The sequence below is a fragment of the Heliconius melpomene genome, chromosome 4 (genome assembly GCF_056956725.1).
Source record: "Heliconius melpomene rosina isolate 202511_hmr_F chromosome 4, ASM5695672v1, whole genome shotgun sequence".
NCBI classification, from domain to species: Eukaryota; Metazoa; Arthropoda; class Insecta; order Lepidoptera; family Nymphalidae; genus Heliconius; species Heliconius melpomene.
Genome location: NC_140392.1, coordinates 6,130,992 through 6,155,775, shown reverse-complemented (window position 1 = coordinate 6,155,775; position 24,784 = coordinate 6,130,992). Strand labels below are relative to the sequence as shown.

General features: G+C 31.9%; 1 protein-coding gene across 3 annotated transcripts in view; it reads left to right on the top strand.

Moving 5' to 3' along the window:
* LOC146539549 (zwei Ig domain protein zig-8-like) overlaps positions 1-24,784 on the top strand; it is a 37,960-nt gene that overhangs the window by 10,048 nt on the left and 3,128 nt on the right. For all 3 annotated transcript variants that reach the window (XM_085208219.1, XM_085208220.1, XM_085208221.1), the window contains 4 exons: positions 3,633-3,769; positions 14,945-15,155; positions 15,636-15,735; positions 19,950-20,107. In XM_085208219.1, the coding sequence (XP_085064345.1) occupies positions 3,633-3,769; positions 14,945-15,155; positions 15,636-15,735; positions 19,950-20,107 (606 nt within the window). The remainder of the gene's footprint in view (positions 1-3,632; positions 3,770-14,944; positions 15,156-15,635; positions 15,736-19,949; positions 20,108-24,784) is intronic.

Below are 24,784 nucleotides of genomic sequence, written 5' to 3'. Positions count from 1 at the left end.
TAAATATTAATAGTAAATAATAGAAATAATGATAAATATTATCGAAGAGACATTATATTCTCTGTTAATGTTAGTCTAGTTATATTGCTTAACATCCGTTGATAGCGGTATCAGTACCATATGCACTGGTAAAAGAGATAGAGTTTGTATCCTATATGAAGTCAGCGCCATACAACGCTTTCTAATTATATGAAATAAAAATGAAATAAGCTTACTACTTAAATTTAATATAAAAATTGTTTATAATGTAAGAATTTACTTAAATTATATAGGAATGTAACGACGTACCTATATATATTTCTTATATAAACATAATTAGGAACTCCAGGAATAATAGAGGTGAAACATTCTATATTCACAAATTATTGAATACACTTCATGGAAATAAATCTATTTATTTATTTATTTATTTAGTTTAACTGTAAAATGATATACACAGAGATTCAAATTCAAACAACGAATAACGAAATAATATGCAAAGTCGATTATATGAAGAGTGTATACAATAAATATATTTTCATCATTAAATTTCAACATGGCCTATTGAAACCGAGGTCGCTAGTAGAGAATAGATAAATATAGCTGCTGGAACAATGGTATAGAGAAGATAGATTTATTTTCTTTTGTAAGATTTATTTTTAGCTTTGTATCCCGCACATAACAGGTTAGGGAAAAGGGAACCTAGTGTTAAGATAATTCGTTCCCCTTTTTCCGCTGAATTCTGAAGCTATTTCCCCAATATAACGAGAGCGAAAATAATTAAAATAATGAATATATAATTTCCAATCGAATTGAATTGGGAAATCGAATCCAAACCTGTCGCCTTGTGCCTTTATGCCACAACTGGCTGAAATAGTAGCAACCTAAAAACTAAAAATACACGCAAATAACGACTGTACAACGAGGGTAGAGTAAATTTTTTTTTTTATATTTTTAGTAATTAAATAAATTGTTTCAATAAGTTAATTGGAAAATTTCTATACAAAAAAATTGTCGCAATTCAATTTATGTAACGTTCAGATTCATCAATCAAACCCATCAATTTAAGAGTTAATATTAGTTATTTCGCAGTACATACATTCAATTTATCATAGAATTGATTTTTGAAATACCGTTAGGTACTCGCCATTAAATATTTCAATAGTTGCTGTTAAAATGTTGCTATGTTTGCAATTATATAACGTCACAGCTTTTAATATGAATGTAGTATAAATATTTAAGAAGAATATTTTTAAGGTTCCGTTTTAGGGTTCCGTAAAACCTATGGGGTACTTGCCGCGGATTGGAGATCACCCACTGAGGCCTGCCTCACCGACTCCTTCGACTCCCACTTATTTGGTTTTTTTAATCAATTGTCACTTATTTAAAATTTAAACTTATACAAGTTAAATTTCCAAGCTTGATATACCAGTTAACTAGAAGTAAAATCAACTTTACCCAGCAAGTCTATTTGTATTCCACCATTTATTCTCGCTTGGTTTATTCAGATATGAACCTAAGCTTGTATATTCGAGGCACAAGATGTTAGATTTCATGCTTGAAGACGCAATTTCAATGTTTGGGAAATGCCATTGGCAATATTCTAGTATTAAGAGCTTACCTAGTAAATCAAATTTCAAATATCGTTACTAACAGTCACAAGGTAATTGTTAACACTGTTTACATGAATATAAAATTATTAAGTAATATTAAATTAATTTTCTATATATATATATATATATATTTGTAATCACTTAGATCAGGTCGACGTAAACGCGACGGAGTGTGGGTTCGATTTCCACTCGCGCAAATACAAAATTAAAAATTTTCATTTCTCCACTCTTGTGTCACTCGTAATGTCTTCAGTATTTGGCAAAAAGTGGGGAATGGAGTCTCTTAACATCCTTCTCCCTCTGTCTATCCTGCTACATGCTGAATTCAGTGGAGAGCTAAAAAAAAAAAATAATCCGATTATATTAACACAAATATAGCATTACGCTAACATTATCTGTTAAATACACTATGATTGAATTAGGCTTATTAAGTGGTTAGTCGATTTTCATGTAGAGAAGATTACTGCATTATTAGTGCGTGTAATAAAGCCGGTGCATTTAATAAAATGTGACAGAAACTATTTTATGCTTTATATAATTTATAGCGGAGGCCATTGTGGGACCGTGGCTGTTTATCTAAACGATTCTAATTAGTGTGGAAGGCGGAGAAAAGAGTGTCTTACTGTTGAGTTCTTTCTGCCTGCACTGCTTTTTGCGGCATATAGAGTGAAACTGAAAAAACTTTAGTCCCGAGCATTGTATGCTCCAGAAAGAACGGAAAATTGCTATTATTTTGCTCCGTACAGTTTTTCAGAGGTGAGAACAAAACTTCCGAAAGATGCATAAATACTCGATCGAAAATACAGCCTATTCAATAATTAAAAATGTAAATTAATAGAAAATATATGAAAACTACTAACACAAGCATTACTCACATAAGCACAAGTATGCGGCAGGTTGTGGATTCAATCCTCACTCGAGGGAATGAAATATTTTACATTTTCATTTGCTCGCTCTGGTGTCGACGGAAAAAGGGGAACGGAGTGTATCAAAAGTAGGTTCCCTTTGATATTGGACTACAGCGTGATTTTTTAAAATATTTTATAACTTCTCACATCGGAAATTAAATTCAGAGATATTTATCACTTTTATACTAAAATTTAATACACAAAGCTTACTAAAGTGCCAAAAGTTATAATAAATATTGTTACAAGATCACAGAACCCCACTTTCATGAGCAAGTGTCGCTTTGTATTTACATAACACGTATTTGCACCACTTAAGTAATTAGGCTGTTGCGGTCGCTACAACTACTTTAGTTGGCGTGCTTGGTACGTGCGTTACCACAAGTGCTAGTAATTATAGCTGATGGGTTTAGCAGCTTCACGCTTTTTCCGCATAGACGAGTAGATAGAGAGAATCTAGTGTTAAGACACTCTACTTTTCACTGAATTTTCTGATCTAAGCGCCGTATTTAGTCTACTATAGCGGGATAATGCCACACAAGCTATTTTATTACTTTTAGTCAAATATTACTATAAGTTATTGAAATATATAACATGTACGAATTCTATTTCGTTATTAGGTATAAACATTTTTATCAAATTTAATATTTCAGTTATTAAATGAACGTATTATTGTATATTTAATATCAGAATATCTGGAGCCCTCGAGGCTTACGAAGGTAAATATAACCAGCGCTTTCAAATGTTTCATGTAGAATTATACAGAAATTCATAAATTATGAAAAACGGATAAAAAGCGTACAAAAGGGATTTCAATATTTTTTATATAATAATTTGCGTAATAATATTTAATACAGTATACGTATAGTCAATATAAACGAAATAGATTTGTTTTGGATTAAAAAAAGAGAGAGGGAAAAAGAGTGTCTTAACACTAGGTTCCCTCTGTCTATCCTGATATGTGCAGGATAGAGCGTGAAGCTGAAGTTTTATAAGAAGATTTACGCATTAAAAAATCTTTAATAATTTGAAAATCAATTGTGGTTAAATTAAAATAAATTAAACTATTCAAATAGCAAAATATTGTTAAATATATGTTAATTTAGATATTAAATCGGATGTTTTGTTTTTATAGGCGTAACAGCTGGCGGCGGGGGGTGGGAACCTCTTGGGCAACCGTACTTCGACAACAGTACGAAGCGCGAGGCAACCGCCGCCGTTGGACAACCCGCCTACCTCCATTGCAGGGTGCGCAACCTTGCTGATAGAGCGGTAAGTTCAATAAATAACTTTAACTTCATATATGAAAAACCAGTGTGGCATTGTGATACAGCTGTGTAGGTGTAGGTTCGATCCCAAATAGGGAGAATAAGTTCAAGCAAATAGAATTCGAATGGAAAATAAAGAGTCTATTCGTTAAGTTCGCCTAACTAACTACCTGCATAATGCGGGATTTATATATTTAAATTGAGTAAACTTTATAAAAATAGTTTTCTATAATATATAGGAATCAATAAATATATAATAAATATATTCGAAGGCTAATTGATGTATTTTTTTATTATTATTAAACAAAACCCACCACGGACATTGGTCCTCCGTGCCCTTTTCTGGTTTTTATTCCTTTAGCTTTCGTGAGTTTTACTTATTTGATATTAGGTATTTCAATAAACTCTTTTACATAACTGAAATATTGATAGAGAGGAATCTATACAACTGCAGAAATGAATGGAGAAAGGCTATAGGAGCCCCCCCTTAAAACTTTTGCCAGAACAGTGAATGTGTAGTCTGAAGGAGTCCATTAATTAATATGTCGAGGTTGGTGCTGTCTAGTCTAGTCTTGTTAGGGAAGATTTAGTTTGTTTTGGTTCGTACTATTCCGGTGGTTGCGTTGCCTTATTTTGAGTTCTATATTCGGTTATAATTATTTCATCTTAATTTGTTTATCGCCTCTTGGTCTATAGAGGCCAAGAGGCATGAGAGGCAGCCATTTTGTTAATACATATTACTATATTTAGAGGTCATCCGTGGCGCAGGAGCAGATGCCTTAGACTAACCGCGACAAGTTGTGGGTTCGAGCCCTGCTCGAGGTAATGAAATAGTTAATATTTTCGCTCTAGTGTGCGAAGCAAAGCTCGGCTTTTAGTACCGCCACTCAACACAACGTCTCCAAAATTTGTCGGAAAGTGGGGAACTCCTTCTGCCTTCCCTTCTATATGCGGAATACAGTGTGATGTTGAAAAAAAAATCTATCCGCAATAAAAATAAATCAGCTTCATGCTGTCTGTACCTAGTGTTAAGACACTCTGTCCCCCACTTTCTGTCGAATTCTGGAGGCATTGCGTGTTGAGTGGCAGTACTGAACGCCGCGCTTTGCCTCGACACCATATCAATAATAGAAATATAAAATTATTAAGAACAATAAATTATTTTCCTATAATGCAACATTATATTGTTGAAAGCAGCAATGTTACACTGAAATATAATCATAATGGGATCATGTTTCAGTTTAAAGCATTATGAACAGTATTATATTACCCGATAGTACTTGAGATTAAACGTCTTAGTACGTCTTAAAGTGAAAAGCAAGTACAGTCAGGTCTATAAGGTAGTATTGCATTAATTATAAGCAGGTAAGCTTTGGGACCGTTGTGGCGATTGCGGGTTCGATTCTCAAACGAGGGAATGAATATATTAATATTTTCATTTCCTCCGCCACATAATATGCAATGCCTTGAAAACTGCTTGGAAAGTGGGGAACGGAGTGTCTTATTAATAGGTTCTCTCTGCCTGTTCCCGTTCATATGCAGGAGAGAGTATAAAGCTGAAAAAAGAAAAAAAAAAGTCTTTGGTATTGGCGGTCTTGATAGTCTCGTCACCTGGCTTATATAAAACGCAAACCGTCAATACTATTAATATACAGAATTTAATCCTGTGAATTATCGCGTACTCGAGTTGGTCACGTAATTTATTGTGACATGGCTATCCTCGGTCAAATTACTTCTCGTATAATTTAATTTAACTATATTTGCAATTTTGGATTTGCGGTAGGTACTTGTTCGTCACATACTAGTTCAACAATAAAGGAATAATCAACTAACTAAAAAAACTATAAAAGAATAACTAACTAAATAATTTTGAAGTTATTGAAGTCGCGTTTTACGAAATTTACTTTGTGTCTATGAAAAAGCTACTCTCGGCAGCTATATAAATATTCATATAGGTAATATATATAAGACTAATTTCTTTATAATTATGCATAGTTGTACTTCAATTACTTAAGAAAAATAATTCCAAGCTATATATAGAAAATGTATAAAATTTAAACGTAGCGGGTCTTGAACCTATAACCTTTTGGAGCATCCGGGTCTGATTACAGGGTTATATATTTGAACTGAATGAGAGGCCAAGAGGCGCGGGTTCGAATCATGCTACGTTATAACTTTAATTAGTATTCTAAAAATATATTATTATTCTTAGAGTGGAATTAAACTTTAAATATATTAAAATAATTCTAAAATATGTTTACTTATTCAGTTATATATATTTTTAAATATACAAATTGACGGGAACGGTAAGTACTACAAAAAATTGTTGCAGTTTCTTTGAGTTCTACTTGCTTGTTTTCTGCTGTTTTCCTCAAACTAAACGTTAAAAAGTATTCCACGTAAATTTTATAAAATACTTTAAATAGAAAAGTAGGAGACGGTGTTTTCGTAATTATTGAAATGGTTCGAAATATATTTATTATAATCTATATATATAAAAGGACTTGTCCTCACTGACTGAGGTAAGACGCGCGCACAGCCGTAACCGCTGTGCGTAGAAACGTTAAATTTGGAGAAAAGTTTACTTTCGTAATCTGGACATCCACTAAGAAAGGATTTTGAAAAATTTTAACCCTAAAGGGGTGAAATAGGGGTTCAAGGTCTGTATGGAAAAAAATTTAAATCGGCACCGATTTTTATAAAATTTGAAATTTAGGTTTTTAATAGTATTTAATTGAACACGTGTTTCATCGTTTTCTAGAATTCTCCCCCTAAGAGTGCAAATAAGGGGCTGAAAGTTTGTATAGGTTTTTTTTAAATCGTCACCAATTTTTATAAAATTTGAAATTCAGACTCTTAAGCGTATATAATTAAACACATGTTTCATCGTTTTCTAGAATTCACCCCCTAAGAGTGCAAATAAGGGGTTGAAAGTTTGTATGGGAAAATTCTTAAATCGCCACCGATTTTTATAAAATTTGATATTTAGACTCTTAAAAATATTTAATTGAACATATGTTTCATGGTTTTCTAGAATTCACCCCCTAAGGGTGCAAAAAAGGGGTTGAAAGTTTGTATGGAAAAATCTTTAAATTGCCACCGATTTTTATAAAATTTGAAATTTAGACTCTTAAAAATATTTCATTGAACACATGTTTCATGGGTTATTAGAATTCACCCTTAAATACGCAAGCGAAGCTGCGCGCGTCCGCTAGTATTATATAATATTAATTTAATAATAAGAAATATGTTATATAGTACAATATACAACTATTAAGATGTTCTTATTATGATTATTTATTTATTTTTACGATGCAATACTTTTAATTATAACTTATTACTATTAAAAAATAATATACAAAATTGGTAATGCTTTTTGTAACATAAAAAAAATAAAAAATATTATATTAATCGAACCAAGCCAATATATATTTGTAAGCATAAAAAAAATATTTAGCTTAGTTCAAAATTTAATAGAAACAGTAATTTACTTATTACATCATCTTTTAATTTATTCTGTCGATTTTGTCTCGTATATTGAGTATCGTATAAAATTCTTAGGTCTGTATTTAGCATCAGATAATACCTAGTTGTCTATGGATTTAGGTCACAATGTACCATTTCTTCGACAACAATGTTGTATAAGCAAAACTCGATAGAACGACCTAAGTTTATTAACAATGAAAGTACATATTTTGTATTAACGAGAAACTCTTTTAATATTATTAAATATAAGGTAAAATATTATAATAAAATCCTATTTATAAAAATAAAAACTGCGAATGCGTTGTTTAAATATCCATATGAGTATGCTTCCCTCCAGTCCTCCCCTTCGCTTTTTTCGCTCGTATGAGCGTATAGCGGACTTTAAAAACGCTTGAAAGTAGAAAACGCAAATAATCATTGCTCCCTCTTAATGCCTTTCCCCTTAACCCTCTGCGATTGACGTGGTTTAATTTTTACAATTATACTGACGTGGTAGTATGGGACACTATTTTAACAACCGCCACTTGCCGTTGCACGTTTCACGCTGCATCCCGCACATAGCAGGGGGGGCAGAGTGAACCTGGGAACTTAGTGTTAAGATTCTCCGTTCACCACTTTCCGCCTAATTCTCCTTCCAACCAACCGAACAAATCGAACCAACGATCATCGTGCTTACAGTCGCACATTTCTCTTTTAGTTTTTTACTTATTGCGGGGTAGATCGATATAAACTAAGATGCTTCCTTCCTCACGTTCTATCCATTGTCTAATTAATGAAATAAGGATGTGACTGAAAGTAAGGAAAAACAAATAGAAACAAAGAGAGACAAGAAAAATAAAACTGAAAATACAAAAGGGAAAAGAAAACCAATTAACAACCATCAAGACTTATATTAAAAGAAAATTACCTGATTAAGAATTAACTGATTTATATGAAAAAGAAAATTATAATCATTATAAAAAGCCGTCCGTCGTTGAGGATGTCGTGGAGATATGGAGAAGTCACATCCTCGTGTCATCAGAAACACTGGATGTGACTTTAAATGCGATGGTTGTGGGTTCCATTCCTACTCCGGGGAATGATATATTTAATATTTTCATTTCTTTCCTCTGGTAACGAGGCAAAGCGAGGCGTTGGGTACCGACACTCAATACGCAATGCCTCCAGTATTCGGCGGAAAGTAGGAAACGGAAGTGTAATGGGAACGGAGTTGATTAAAATAAGGTTCCCAGGTTCCGTTTGATTAGACCAATAAAAAAAATACCAACAACTTTTTTTTCAACCTAGCAATGAAAAATTCCGTTTTCAAATCTAATTTTTAGTACAGATTCGTAATTTATTTAAAAAAATAAGATTGTTAGTAATTAAAATGTATATTTTAAATTATAACTACTAAATAATAAGTCTACTATCAACATACGAGTACATAAAAAAATAAGGGAAATTCATAAGCGAACTTATGAGCCTATTTTAGGAAAAAAAAAATATAAAAATAAATACTACCAAAAATTAAAAGAACACCGCTTACCCCTTTATAACATGTAAGTTATTGAAAATAAACACGTTTCGCGAAAAATAATAAACACAGAATATTAAAGTTTTAGAGCCATTATCAACTATAACATCAAACACTAAAAGCTTTAGCTAACAACCTAAAGTCACGATTCTCCGCCATTTGTACAGTCCAAAATAGATTAAACACCACCATATACAGTGTAATATAACTTTGTAATTATGCCTATTATTAATCGAGATAAAGGAACCAATTTAAAATAGGTTCCCTTCTAACCTACCTCGTTACACGCTACACGCTTCAAAACAAGAATTTAAGTCAAGAAGTTAAATAAACTTCGTATAATAAAGAAAACGACAAGGCATTTATATTTCTTGTAAGACAAAAGCCCTCCTCTGAGGTGGTTGCCTTCTGTAATTTGTCATGTAACTCGTGGAAACGTCTACACAAGACTGAGCATCTATTCGAGTATTAAAGATTGTTTCTTTTTTATTTCAAACTAGCGGTTCGCCTGCGGTTTTGCTCGCCTGAACGATTTGATTATTAGTTTACTTAATATAAGTCAAATGTATTTATGTAAATTTATTGGTTAATTTAGTATGCCTTTTGGAATCTTATTTTTATTCGCAAAATACCAGTTTAGGGATTTCCTCATACCTCAGTTATCTCAGTTTTCATAATATAAAAAAATATATTTATTAAAATAATATACTCAAAGAGTTTTATTCATCTTTATAATATGCTTAATACAAAAAACAAATATAAAACCGTTAGTTGTTATAAAAGTTAGATTTAATCGTTTATAACATGTTCGTACACAATAAATATATTACATAAAAAAACAGGGTAATCTTAATGAAGTTCTACTTTTAGAATTTTTGATTAACTTACCAAAACAACTAATAAATTTAACTGTATATATAAATGTTATAATTAACTTTTTATAGAAGTTTAAATTAAAAATTCGTGCGTAGAGTAATTAAATGTGTAAATATTTTTATTTATATAAAACGGTATATCCATAACGATCATAGCACTAAAGTATCAACTAACAGGCCTCTATCATGTTTGGAGTTAATTTATACCCTCTTGTAGGGACTAAATTGTTTTCATTCTCCGCTCTGGTAACGGCGTAGAGTTCCGCAACAAGCGTAATGCTTGAAATGCGAAAAGTTAACACCGCGAGCGGTACGGGTCGATTAACCAAAGGGCGAATCCAGCTGAAGAGACCAAGCGAACAGAAAGAAATGAACACACTCAGTTCTAGGTAGTGGAACGAATTGATTAAAAAATACAAAACTCTCTATTTTATTTAAAAGGAGTCCTCTCCGCCTAAGCATTATCCGCTCATTTCTCTTGTGCGAGGAAAACCGGGGATCAGAACGAAGAATTTCCAAACTAGGTTCTTTCTTTATACTCTTTCCTATACGATACAATTGAAAAAAAAAAACACAATTATGTCAAATATTTAAATATAAATAAATATTTAAATTGTTTGTTGTTAAAATAAACTTTTTTAATAAATGTTACTACGGTAATATAAATATGAAGATAATTAGTTATGTTACCAAGTTAAACTATGTACAGTGTAAACCACACGGTAGCGCGTTGGATAGTTAAGTAGTATATTAAATTTATAACAAATTTCTCATAGTTCTATGTTATGTAAATCAATTTTAACAAATATAATATATTTTAATTTCAAAGAACTCTCTCGTCATCTCATTAAAATATTTAGATTTTTTAAATATATTATTATTTAATTTTAAATTTTCAGGTTTATTTCGTATGCACAAAAAAAGGCTGGTTGAGCAACCCAAAGCTTGAAGTATATGATCTTAAAATGACTGTAAACTGAAATGTACGTTATAAAAGTTTTGCTTAGAAACACTTTCAAGCACACAGTTCAACCGCAAACTTTTTATTCAATAACTTTCAACAGTGTTAAATAAAAATAAATAACTTATAAAATTTAATTCTACTATTTAAATATAAAAAAATTAAGGTGGTACCTACGATTACTACACCGTGTTAAATTTACTAGTACTTTGTTCGTCTAACAATATATATATTAGTAATATTCATATCTAATTCCCTCTATTTCCCCTTATCATTTCCAATACAAGCACGAGTGAATGCTAATGAGATAGAAGTGAACGATTCCGTTTGCATTAGTATGTTAAATTGAAATATACATTGTATCTTATTTGACATATGAGTTTGATATATTAGTATAAAATAATTAAATTTCATATGGATATATGAAATTTGACATTATTTAAAATGTATTTAAACTAATGGCCAATATTGAATAGAGTATTAATAAAATGTATTTTAATTTTCAAATAAGAAGACCAGTTGTATCGCAGAGGCTGAGATTATAACTACGACAGGTTGTGAATTCGATTCCCAGACGAGAAAATGAAATATTTTCATTTCTTCGTTTTGGTGTCGAGGTAAAGTGCGACGTTGAGTTGAGAATCTAAAAGATAGCGGCAAGTAGAGGGCAGAGTGTATTAATTCTAGGCTCCTTCTGTTTACCCTGCTATATGCGGGAAAGATAGAAAGTTAGATAAAAAGTTTATGATATTGTCAACAATTCATATTTGTGTTAAGAATTATACATATAACTTTAGACAAATCTTCACAAACTACAATTGAATTATGTCGCGATTATTTATAACAGAACAGTATTAGATTTAGACTTGGACTCGTATTTTTCAATTTTATTTTGTGGTATAGAGAGGAATTAATTAAGGGAATATATTAGCTTACAAGAATAAAATGTTAGTGTTGTAGTATTTAGATGTTATAAATTTAAAATTATTAATTTAAAGTTATAAATATAAAATTGAAATTTAAAATTTTCTACTCTCTACTTTCCGACCAATTTACAGTAATATGTCCACCAATTATAAACGTAAAGATAACTCTTACGTCAAGTTAACTTTGTGTATTCCTTATTTGGCTATTTAAAAGAATAAATATTGTATAACAATATTAGTACAAAGTAAATGCGGTTTAACTAAAACATACAGTATAGCACGATGAAGTTAGCTGGTTATATTTGAATTCATTAAGCAATCAGTGTGATGTTTGCCCATATACGAATGTAAATAACGAATTGTTACGTTTTCGACTGTACTTATACATATATTTATTGGAAATTACAAAAATACATGAAAAAAACACGTTATTTATTTTTTCTGGGTGGGGTTTGGATATTTGTTAAAATTGTTGTTGAATGCTGTAACTTTTAAATTTTCATATATTTTTTTTAGAATTATGTCATTTTTAAAACTAAGAAACCAAAATACTGCCAAATAAATTAAGAAAAATTTTATATGGTAATTTAAGATTTTTAAGTTATAATTAATTTACTTTTTTCCTAATATACTGAAAGACAATACATTTTTGTAAGTACTTAATTGAAAATAACATAATAAATCCTAGGAGTACCTCCACGCGGTAACCATGAATAATCATGAAGTTCAAGCGGACGAAGCCGCGGGTGGACCGCTAGTTTAAAATATGACCACGTAAAAGATTATTATATTTGCTACAACCCACAATATATATCGATCGATATATAGACAACGACACAGAGAGAGCGTTAAAAAACATGCTCTGTTTCTTCTCCATCACGAGAGTATAATGCCGCTTGATCTAGGCTTGACCCATAAAAACTTTAATACGAAGCGAAAGAATAGTTTGTGAATATGCAGTTATACCAGTTAGTTCACTGCTCCGTCGCCACGGAGCCTTAAAAGGAAACTTTTAAAAACTTTTAAAACTTATATTTCCATTTCTTCGCTCTGGTGCTGAAGCAACGCGCGGCGTTGAGTTCTGCCACTCAACACGCCTGCAGAATTCGGCAGAAAGTGGGGAACGGAGTCTTAACACTAGGTTCCCTCTGCCTACCCTGTTGTGTGCGGGATACAGCGTGAAGTTGATTTTTATTTGATTTTCAAAACTTCAACGCGAACGTATCGAATACAAATTCGTAATAATTTCCAATACGATATCAAAGGCGTACGAAATAGGCCAAGAATTGTTTTACGGCTTCTCGTAAAATATGTTACTGTTTTTCCATTCCAAATGCAAAATTTTATTTTCATCACGTTGGCAACCGTTGCTTGTGAAAACGTGAAAATTTGATACTTTCATGCGAAATGAAATGAATTCTGCCTGCCCAATTCATTTTCTGTTATTATTTATTTAAAAATTCTTATTAAATGTGTACTATGATATCACGTCATGTTCTTTTTGCTATTTTATAAATATTATAATTATATGTCTTTTAAAAGATGTTCTTGGAACTTTGATTTAAAAAAAAAAAAAAAAAAAATACTTCACGTTCTATCCCGCATGTAGACAGAGGGTTAAGATACTCCGCTCCATACTATCCGCCGAATTCTAATGGTGGAGTGTTGAGTGGTGGAACCCAACACCACATTTTACCTCACGCTGTGTTGAGTTCTGCCACTGCCACACGCAATGCCACGGGAATTCGACGGAAAGTGGGAAACAGAAGTGTCTTAACACTAGGTTTCGAGTTCTTTGGGGGGAGGGATACAGTGTTATTTAAAAAATATTATATTTAACTTTTGTGATTTTCAACTAAATGCCATGACCTTCCATATACCAGTAATTATTACCGTTCCATACCCCAGTAATTATTTTTATACGCAAGCAAAGTAAATTGAAACATTTTATTTTTAGATGTTCATTAAAAATAATAGTGTACTTTTAATAATTTAGTTTCTTTTAATCAAAAGCTATTTGAGAACTCAATCTATTTTTAAAATTATATTATATACTAAACATAATATATGTCAATTTTGTATAATATATGTCATTAAAAACAATTGCTGAAATAAAAAGCTTAAAGCTTAATTACTTTACAGCTATTAAACAAACTTATACTTTGCTATAATATTGATAAAAAAATTATATATATTTTAAATTAATGGTCGAAAGGGTTTCTAATAGTTAACGTAAAATATATTTATTAACTTTTTGGCTGATAAGCTTTTCCTCATGACCGATTTCTATTACCGATTTTCGCACATTTCTTGTATATATTTGTTCTACTGGGACTCAATCATGCCTATTTCATATAATCATTTTACTCGGTTGAGTTCACCACGAGACCTTTTGCCTATATTATATTTATTTTCTTTGGAATTTACCTTCGTTTATTTATATTAGTCTACTGTTTTTATTTTTTTATTATTATTTTAAATTTACAAACAGCTATTACATTGTTACATTTCAAGTAAATCTAATTTATAAAACTAAAAACAATTGATGTACTTCCACTTCAAAATAAACACAGCTTGTACATAAATAATAATAATCTACAAATTGTAATGTATTGTATTGTACGTATTGTGAGGAGGTTCCTCTCTCTGGAGCCCTAGCCACCGATGGCTTGGACCCTTGTCCCACCCTCGGGAGAGTGTTTTTTATATTTTTTCCGTGGATATACTACATTTCCATTATAAAGAGAGGTACTGTTAAATGAAATAGTATAAAACTGTATTAGAAATGTAAATAAATTGCTTCTGTTTAATTCTTTGAATTTGAATTTTAGATCCAATTAAGTCTTTTAAAGTTGTCGTTATCGTCTTGCAGGAAAGTTTCAATCCTGGACTAATTCCATTGTGCACCGCCTAAATCCTGACTTAAGTGCTCCAGATTTTAAGGTGCTCTTAGGTACTACACAAGAGATTTTAAACAACTTTCTAATTACGTATAATTGGTTCTTAGTCCCCAAGCTTTTCCCTTCCCAGTTTTCATGTTGTGAAACGTTTACAGTCTATTTTTAGGTATATTTTTATGTTAACCTATATTAAATGTGGAAATAGGACAATGTTTTTAAAGTTTTCTGTGTATATTTAAAGTAATTTAACTATAGAAATAATATATAGCGTCAGGTACATCGTCTTATTGTAAACTAAGGGGGGAATACTTATTTTCATTTCTTCGCTTTGAGCAAGACAAAGCTGGGCATCAAGTTTCACCATTCAAACCGCAATGACTCAAAAATTAAAAGGAAATGGGGAACAGAGTGCCTTAACTCTAGGTTCCCTTCACATACCCTGCTACATTCAGGAAACACCGTGAAACCAAAAAAAATAGAACTATAACATATTACAAATAAAGATTTTGTTATAGGTATCATGGATACGAAAACGGGATTTGCACATCTTGACCGTAGGAGTGCATACATATAGCAGCGATGCTCGGTTCGCTGCGTTACACGCAGACGGCTCTGATGAGTGGACTCTCCGCGTGGCACCAGCACAGCCTCGTGACTCTGGAGTCTACGAGTGTCAAGTCTCTACTGAGCCTAAAATCAGTTTGTCGTTTAGGCTTACTGTTGTCGGTTAGTATTATTATATTATTATTATTTTTATAGTGTTATTTCATATTTAAGACCACTAACCTGGAAAGGATTGCTTAGTCAGGTTAGCGTTCAACGCGGGTTCAATTCCCGCTATGTTCTAATTTTCAATTGTTTCTAATAAATTGTATTTAGTCTTATTAATGTTTTTTTTGCCTTTATTTTAAATATAATTTAAAGTTTACTTGTTTCTTTAAAAAATACTTGTAATTCTAATTCTATTTAACTGGTCTTATGGTTTAATGGCATGTCTCTCGCTTAAGAGCTTTAAAAAGCGTTTCTATCTTCATATTCTCATAATATTTTCTAAGTTAAAAAATGAAAGATATAGCGATTTACAATATATATAAACAATTCCATAATGAAGACATATTTCCCATTTTTTATAAAATCTGCCATAACTTCACAAGAAATAAGTAAGAGGTAAGAAACATCAATAAAATTTGTTGATTATGTCAACAGTGTCGAAAGCTGAAATTTTATCCGGGCCAGAGCTGTTCGTGAGAGCGGGGTCGGATATTAATCTCACTTGCGTCGCGAAGCACGCCCCGGACCCCCCGAGGTGAGCATAGATTATACCTTAGATGCCTTAATCTTATATATCTTTTGAACAACTTCAGCAGAAATAAAAGATAATTTTGAAATGTTTTTTTTTTTAATAATAAAATGGGTTACTTTCAAATAATATTTTACTTTGGATAAAAAATCCAGCTTTACGAGATATCCTGCACACAGCAAAGTTAGCAGAAAGAAACTAGTGTTAAGACACTCCGTTCCCCACTTACCACCGAATTCCGCAGGCATTGCCTATTAAGCCCCAGAGCGAAGAAAATAGAAATATTTAATAGATCATTTCTTCAAGTGGGAATCGAACCCACAACCAGTCACGTTAACAGTCACACCTTGTACACCTGCGCCACGACTGGCCTCAATTTGATGATATATTTCGAAATTATATCTCATATTCGGGTGCCTCAACGCTTGTTATTACTTTCTAGCTAAGACGTAATACTAGAGCTTTAATATTTGCAGTGAAAATATGCATCATATTAAATGGATTTTGCCTACTTCAACTAAATATTATTACTGAAAATTTAATAAAATTATTGTCATAAAATAATTTGGCGACGGAATCTTTAAAACTAGGTACCTGGTAGGCTCTGCCTTTCCTGCTATATGCGGGAAACACCGTGAGTCTCTTTTTTTATTCTACTTATATAACTATATTTCTACAAAATGTTTTACAAAACACCGAATTTCCATATAATTATAGAAGGTTACTTTGAGTACAAAAATCTTTTAAGCAAAATTGTTAACAGATTTTGTTGAAAAAAATAAACAAATATTTCTTTTTAATAATTTAGCTACAAAAGTAATATGAAAGGACAAATTCTAATGAATAGTAAAGCAGTTTGTGTTGAATATTTTGAAATATCTTAGAAATCTTTAGTCATTTTAATTTTACATTATAATATTCGTAGTAAGATTAAATAATAGTATTTTTTTTATTTTGGTACTTTTTCGGTATGTACAGCGGTAGTAGGAGAAAAACCTAATGACATTTGACTATGTGAAACACATCCCCTCGATCGGCTTGAATACCATTATTACCTTTTTCATAGAAAAAAAGAATAAATATGACGAAAATCCTGCACATTGCTTTCCATATATTAAAAGGCTCCAATTAAAAACTACTGCGTACATATATAGAGTATTTTCACACACGAGCTTTTTTAGAGCCCGTCGTAGCGCAGGTTCACAAGCGTACGATTGTAAACGTGACAGATTGTGAGTTCGTTTCCCAGTCGAGGAAATTAAAAATATTTAATATTGTTATTTTTTCGCTCTGGTGTCGAGGCAAAGGTCGGCATTAAAATGAAAATAAATCTATGGAAGTAGAGAGCAGAGTGTCTATACTCTAGGTTCACTCAACCTACCCTGCTACCTACCCGGCATACAGCGTAAAGCTGAGAGGAAGAAGTTTATTTCAGCTTTCAAAACATACGTATAATGATTATGCGGCTTAAGTATGAAGTTGGGTTCGAAAATTACAATTAAATCCTCTGTCGGGAAAATGAAATTACTTTTCGAACAACCTATTATAATCAGTAGGCTTCGCATTCTTCGCTTCGCTCGCTGTAATAAGGAAAAAAATAAAACAAAAAGAAAAACAATAATGTAAACCTTTCTTACACTTATTATGTTCTCTTATACTTATATTAAGTTATTTTTTATTTCATACTGTTAAATACGGATGAAAGAAAACCGGTCAAACTCAAGGTGGACTTGCGCACGAAAGATTTCTCACTAACATATTTACTTAGTATATTAACGGAAGCTTAAAATATTATAATATTTAGTTACTTTTTTAATCTAACATAAGTGATAATTCACTCTATTCTTTTCTCCTTGATTAAATAGACTTGAAGGTTAAGCGTCGAAATTCAAAGCCTTTTCCCAAGTAGACAAAATAAAATAAAATACTTTAAAAATAATAATTCCTTTTAATGTAAATTGAATTCCCAAACATAATCATTATAATAAAAGATAATCGTAAATTGCCCTTTTAAAGAAATAAAGAAAAGTGGCGTAGTGGCACAAACGTGTAAAGCCGAGTTGTGGGTACGATTCCTACTCGGGGGAAGAAATTATTATTTTAAATCTTTTATACTTATTTTAGCCTTGAAAATTCAGCGTAAAGTCGAGAACGGAAGGTCTTAATTAATATTCAAGGGCGTAATTATTAATAATGTAAATTTAATCTTAAGAAATTAGGTTAACTTCCATCAACAATCGCAATGCAGCTTATTTTGGCATCATTAAAAAAATGCTGTCACCATTTTTCTGACACAGTCAGCTTTCAACCAACTTTTGTGTTAAAATTCAGTAGATTCTTCATCATTGGATTACACATTCGTGAGCGGAATTATCTCATCAGTCTAAAAGGGTTGGTTGTATCTGATACAGCCATCGTAATGAAAGTGTGGGCTCAGATAGGCAGTTCATAGGATCTTACAAAATTGTATAAGCCAATGATAGCAATTTAATTGCTTTTTTTTGTGGCTTTATGCTGTATCTTGCACGCAGCAGGGTAGGCACTGACGTAGTGTTACTACACTCCGTTCCGGAGGCTTTACGTGTTGAGTAGTGGAACTTAACTTATTGCTGTGTAATATTATGTGTACTTTTAATTTATAGCGATTTCTGTATTTATTTCACATGTTTTTAAGATAATTTAATTTATATACGTACATACGGTAAATAAAAAATTTGACAGATTTCATTATTATACAATATCCCTAATATTTTTATCATCTCATTTTTACCTATTACACTTTAAAAAGCGAAATAACCATAAAAAATAAATAGGCAAACCGACTTCAATAACCGCACCATACCTTTTTAATAAGTATACATTTTTCACACGTCTATTTATAGCCACATTTATAAACATGATAAGCTTATTTTCTGATAAAAGGGGTCGGCCGAGGTCTCTAAGTGAAGCATTCTTTGGATATCAACATTTAATGGTACCATGTGCCTGAGATCTTTCAACGAGGGACCCTCAATTTGAATATTGATGGGGTGATACGTTCCGAGGAACCAGGGTTGTTATTCGGGCTGCCTCATGAGTTATACATATAGTATTTTAAGTTGCTCTTTCGTTAAATATTCCAAAAGGCGTATGGCTTTTTAGTATGCGGATGCTACGAAATCAAATTATTTCATATAAATTGTTTACTGCTTTAAGTGGGAAGATTTAAATTTGAAATAGGATTCAATTTATTTACTAAGAAATCGTGATGATAAATATTGTTTGTCTGTGAAATAGTTGTGGATTCGAGCCTAGGGAACCTAGGGAGTCTAGTCTAGGGAATGTTTACATAAATATATGGAGTGTAATAATACTAGGTTCCCTCTGCCCATCCTGCTGACTCATGCAGGTCAGACAGAAAACAAATAATATAAAATAAATCGTGGCTCTAGTATATAATTAAACACACAATTTCATTTTTAAATATAAAATATTTTCAATTCTTGTCTTGTCTAAGTAGTTTCAATTCTAGTCTACGCCGCTAAATGCTGAAGATACTACACTATAAATAAATTGATTTTACTTTTCATATTAATTAACATCAGTTTGTGTTCAATAAAACTATAACAGTCAACTAATTGGCTGTAATTATTGAAGTTATGTATTCTGTCAACAAATTATTAATGAAGCACACATTCAATAGGCTTTTGAGAGTTAAAAATTAAATGAAGTTAAAAGCTGTAACGACCAGTACGTATTTAATAATATTATAGAAACTAACGTAAATATTCTGTGTGTGTTTGGCTTTAATATTAAATGCGAATAAAAAAGGGATAAATTAAATCAGCTTTACGCTGTATCCCGTGCACAGCAGGGTAGGCAGAGGGCATTTGTTGTTAAGACACTTCGCCGCCGTTTTCTGGTGGCATTGCGTGTTGAGTGGCAGAATTTAACGCCACGCATTACCTCGACACCAGAGCGAAGAAATTGAAATATAAACTTAAATAAATATCTCATCTCCTCGAGTGGGGATCGAACCCAGAACTAGTCGGTTTAACAGTCACACTTTGTGCCCCACTCAACACGAAATGCCTCGAAAAATGTTGTGTGCGAGATATACCGTAAAACTGTATAGATTTTTAAAAATATAAGTTTCTTTGTATGTTTTAAAATAGCTTTATGTATATATATTTCTAAATTTAGATTAATATTTTAAGATTGACATAAGAACTTTATTACAGTTTTATATATTGGTATCGAGGAGAGCAAGTCGTGAACTACGCTCAACGAGGAGGCATCAGTGTGGAGACGGAGCAGCGAACCCGCACCAGCCGCCTTCTTATAGCACGTGCCGCGCCACACGACTCTGGCAACTATACTTGCGCACCAAGTAGCTCTGGTAAGCTTCTATAAGTTGTTATTTATTGAATTTAATGATTAATTAATTTTAATTATTATTATTAAATTTTTATTTTAATAAAATATCATCTAGAAAACATTTCTGTTGTAATATATGTAAATATGTATTTCACGCCCTCTTATACTATTATATTATTAACTATAATATAGTTATTGTTACATTGTCATCAAAATTATCTTTTAATCTAACTGTCTGAATATTTGTCTACATGTGTGTCTACATATACGAGTAGATAGATTTTCCAAATAGATCACAGACTGGCAACTGGAGCATGCATAAATAATTTGCTGCATGCATATCAGCATTCTCTCCAGTATTCTTGATTTCTTAATCATTAGTTAAGAAAATAAATTTCAGAATAGGATTTTTTTATCAAATACTTTTACACAGATTGTCACAGACTTTTAATTTTTTTACGTTTATTTATCTAATATTTCATATTCAAATAAAATTGATCATCCTTATAATTTACATAAACGATCCTTTTTATTACTTTTAAAAATATAATTATTTTGTGTTTCTTCATATTTCAAAAAAATAATTGTTTATAATTTTACAATAATTCAATAAGTTATTATTAAACTTAACATCTCTCAATCAAATGCGATTTATTTTGTTTGCAACACACTGCATCCCACACTAAACAGGGTAGGCGAGAACCTAGGAATTTGGGAACCTTGTATTAGGATACTCTGTTCCCAGTACGACACTTCCATTTCCCACTTTCCAGCGAATTCTGGAGGTATTCCAAGTTGAGTGGTGGAGAATTGAACCAAGAACCTGTCCCGTTGACCGTCACACCCTTGTATCCCCAGCCTGACTGGACTAAAAAAATATTTATCTTCACAAATATATAAATAAATTTAATTAGCAACATTCCAAAAGCCAAACATTGTTCATTTCGTCATTGGAACCAGACAATACCAACCAGCAACAATTCAGTCGTTTTCCTTTCATCTCAGTATTTAGGAACGCAATTTGCATCTGACGGGAAATTCAGCAGCACATAGGTAAATTGAATGCTACTAGCACGCAATGCCGATACAACATGTGGGTAGCAAATTCACTAAAGTTAAATACTGTATGAGTGTGTTAACTGTGCACACGTAGTTCTGGTTAAATGTGGCTTTGTGAAGTTTTACATTTGGATATTGTGTATGGGAAATGTTTAGAATTGGTGGTGGTGGAACTGGAGAAGTTGTAAAATAATATTTTTATCTTGTAAAATCGAATATTTATAGTTATCGTATAAAGGTTTTCCAGTTTCACGCTGTTTCCCGTATATAGCAGGGTAGGTAGAAGAATCCTATATAATAAATATTGAGACACTCGGTTCACTATTGAGGCAATTCCATTCCCCACTTTCCACTGGACTCAAAGCCACGCTTTGCCTCAATACCAGAGCGAGGAAGTGAAGAAATTAAATATTTCATTTCTTCGAGTAAGAATCAAACTCTCAAACGTCACGTTTATAATACCACGACTTCCACGAATACATAATATATTTTATATATAATATAATAAAGCGGAAGAGTTTGTTTGTTTGTTTGTTTGTTTGTTTGTTTGTTTGAACGCTAAGATCTCTGGATCTACTGGTCCGATTTTCATTGTTTTTGTTTTGTATGAAAGCTGCATTCTTCAGAAGTGCTATAGGCTATATAACATTACATTACACATATATACTAATATATTTTAAAGTACATTCTAATTTGACATGCAATTTATTCTGCCATGTTAATAACAACCGTCGTTGCTACGCGACCGCTACCGCGACGTTTTGATATTCATCCTTATGAAAATAAATATAATAGTCACTTTTAGCATTTTATCTAGATTGAAATTATAGTTTACTGTATAACATACTAATAAATAATTAAGGAGATGTCACTGATTCCAAATGACCTAGCCACCTAGCGGGCGGCACAGTATGACCGACGCGAACGGGCAGATGACGTTGACGATTTTATAAATTTTCATACATTTTCGAACTTTATTTGCTGTTTATAATTAATTTAAGCTACACTTTGGTTCTCTTCTTATTTTATTTGATATTGCCCGCTAAAATTATCCTACTTAATAGAGAGAAATGTTTAGTTATTTCGTAGTTATTTCGAGTCGATAGCTATGTACGCACGCACGGAAAACTTTAGGTACTTTTTCTAATATTAAGAATACCTATCCTTTAATTACTTTTAATCCTTTTGTTGGTTCATTTCAATAACTCGGATAATTTTTTCTAATAATGTGTATCTAATTATTATTCTTTGTGATTATTTAAGCTTATATTTTCTTACTAATTCTATTGAAAATTGAAAATAATTTCATGAATATATTTAATAAATATTCTTATAGTTGAAGCAGGCGTAGCCGCGTCCGGGTCCACTAGTACATAATATAAATGATAATAAAAATTAGTATGAAACATTCAGATAATCGTTATGCGTCAATTAAAATATTAATCAACTTGCAAAATTGTAAAAACGTATAAAAAATACAAATATTTCTCAAATTTGCTTAAAGTTTCTTACATATGCACAGAAAACGTAAATTACATACATGGTGTTAGTATATGCCTATTTGGATGGCACATAGGGAGGTGTACGTGCCATATCTCGTCTATCCCGTCTCTTCACACTTGAGTGTGTCTAGAACATGTTTTACTTAATGATTGGCCTCGTAGCCTTACATAACATAATGATCCTTGTTGAAATAACTTTTTTTATGTGGACACAATATGTATGAAATAAAAGTAAGAAATAAGCGGCGTTTAGTTCCGTCACTCAACATTTAATATCTCGAAAATCAAAAGTATACGAAAATAGTTGATAAATTCGTCATGTATGATGCTTACCATTTCCATATTGAATTCTGGCCCTGTTCATCAACATTCGCATTAAGGCTATGCACATAAAAGAACCAAGTGACATACAAAAGCAAGCATCTATGTCGAGTAAAAAGAGAATCACAAGATAGACGCCATCTTACTTTTCAAAATATAACGTTAGATTTCGCTACCATTATGTTTTTCCAAATTTATAACTTATATCTTATATTTACTTGCGAAATTATACTATTATATAAATGGTTTATCTAAAACTAAAAGATTATGTGAGTAGTTCCTGAGATAGAGATGAGATCCAAACAAATAATATTTCTAAATATTTACAAATTAGAAAACGCAATTACTTACCGCGAGTTTCACCAACATAGCTTGCAAGGTCCTAGAACTGAGGAAATTAAAAAACGAGAAACGAATTCGTGAACTGATGAACTTTTTTAAGGAAACACATGATAAAAAAAAATTAATTTTTTTTTTTCAACATCCATGCATCCTGCAAATAATACGATAAACAGAGGTAATCTGAGAAGCTAGTGTTAAAAATCTGTGTCCACATTAAAACCACACTTTTGTTTCCCACTTTCCGTCGAATTGAATATTGAGTGGTGGAACTCAACGCCGCACCAGAGTCTCGTTACCAGAGTTCATTTCCACGAGTGAGAATCGAACCCACAGCCTATTGCGCTTACAGACGCACGCTTGTGCCCCTGCACGACGCGACGGCCTGCCCCCTGCCCCCTGCCCCCATTATAATAAAACTGGCCAGATTACAATTTTTCATAGATATATTTCAAATAAACCTTAAAGAATACTCATCTGACATTGAATAATTAAGCGTGAATTCATCATACCCAGGTGTAGTAAACGCAAGACTTTAGAGGGATCATCAAATTTGTTAGAGTGGTAAAGTAATAAAGAATTACCAACTTAGCCACCTGAGACGAAAGCGCTCAAATACTGCATGTTTTAATATATTTATTTGTCAGATTAGAATAAAAATAATTAATCTTATCTAAGAAAAAATATGTATAATATTAATTTAATTTAATTTTTATCAGCATCACGCTGAAGCAGGGTACGTAGGATCAAGGGAGTCTTGTGTTAATAGATTCCTGTTTCCCACTTTCCCCAGAATTGGGGAACAGGATTTGTGCGTGTTGAGTGGAGGAACTTGACGCCAAGCTTTTGTCTTGTTGCCAAAGTGAAGAAATGAGAATATTAATAAATTCCTTGCAATTCTCACTCTGGGAATTGCAATTTAGGAATTTTTGGGGGAGTCAAATCCAGGACCGACGCGTTGTAGTCACACCCTTGTGCCCCTACGCCACGAAGGCCTCAAAATTTAATCATATGATTAACATTTACCCTGGACTTAATTTGAATGGATTTATATTTTTTCTATAACATTTGTACTTTATATCGTAATTCATGAATATTAAGAAGCGTGGATGAGTACAAAAACAATATGTTCCTAAGAGATTAGTTTCTAACTAAGATTAAGAAACCTCTATAGAACGGCTGAAGTTCACAAATACCTAAGTAGAGAGCGTATTCTCATAAATTATTTATTAGATACTTTTTTATTATTATATGTAATGAAATAATAAGTACAGTATGATCGTTGTTAGTGGCTGTGGGTTCAATTTCCACTGCATTGCGAGCGGGGTCTCCTAATACAGGCATTACTTGCTTAAAAGGAGATCTCTGTAACAATTATTTTTGTGTAAAATCTGTTGAACAAATAAAGTTTTTTTTTTTTATTGATTAAATTATTTTCAATCGCTTTCGCTCTGCTAATAAGACAAAATTTCCCGCTG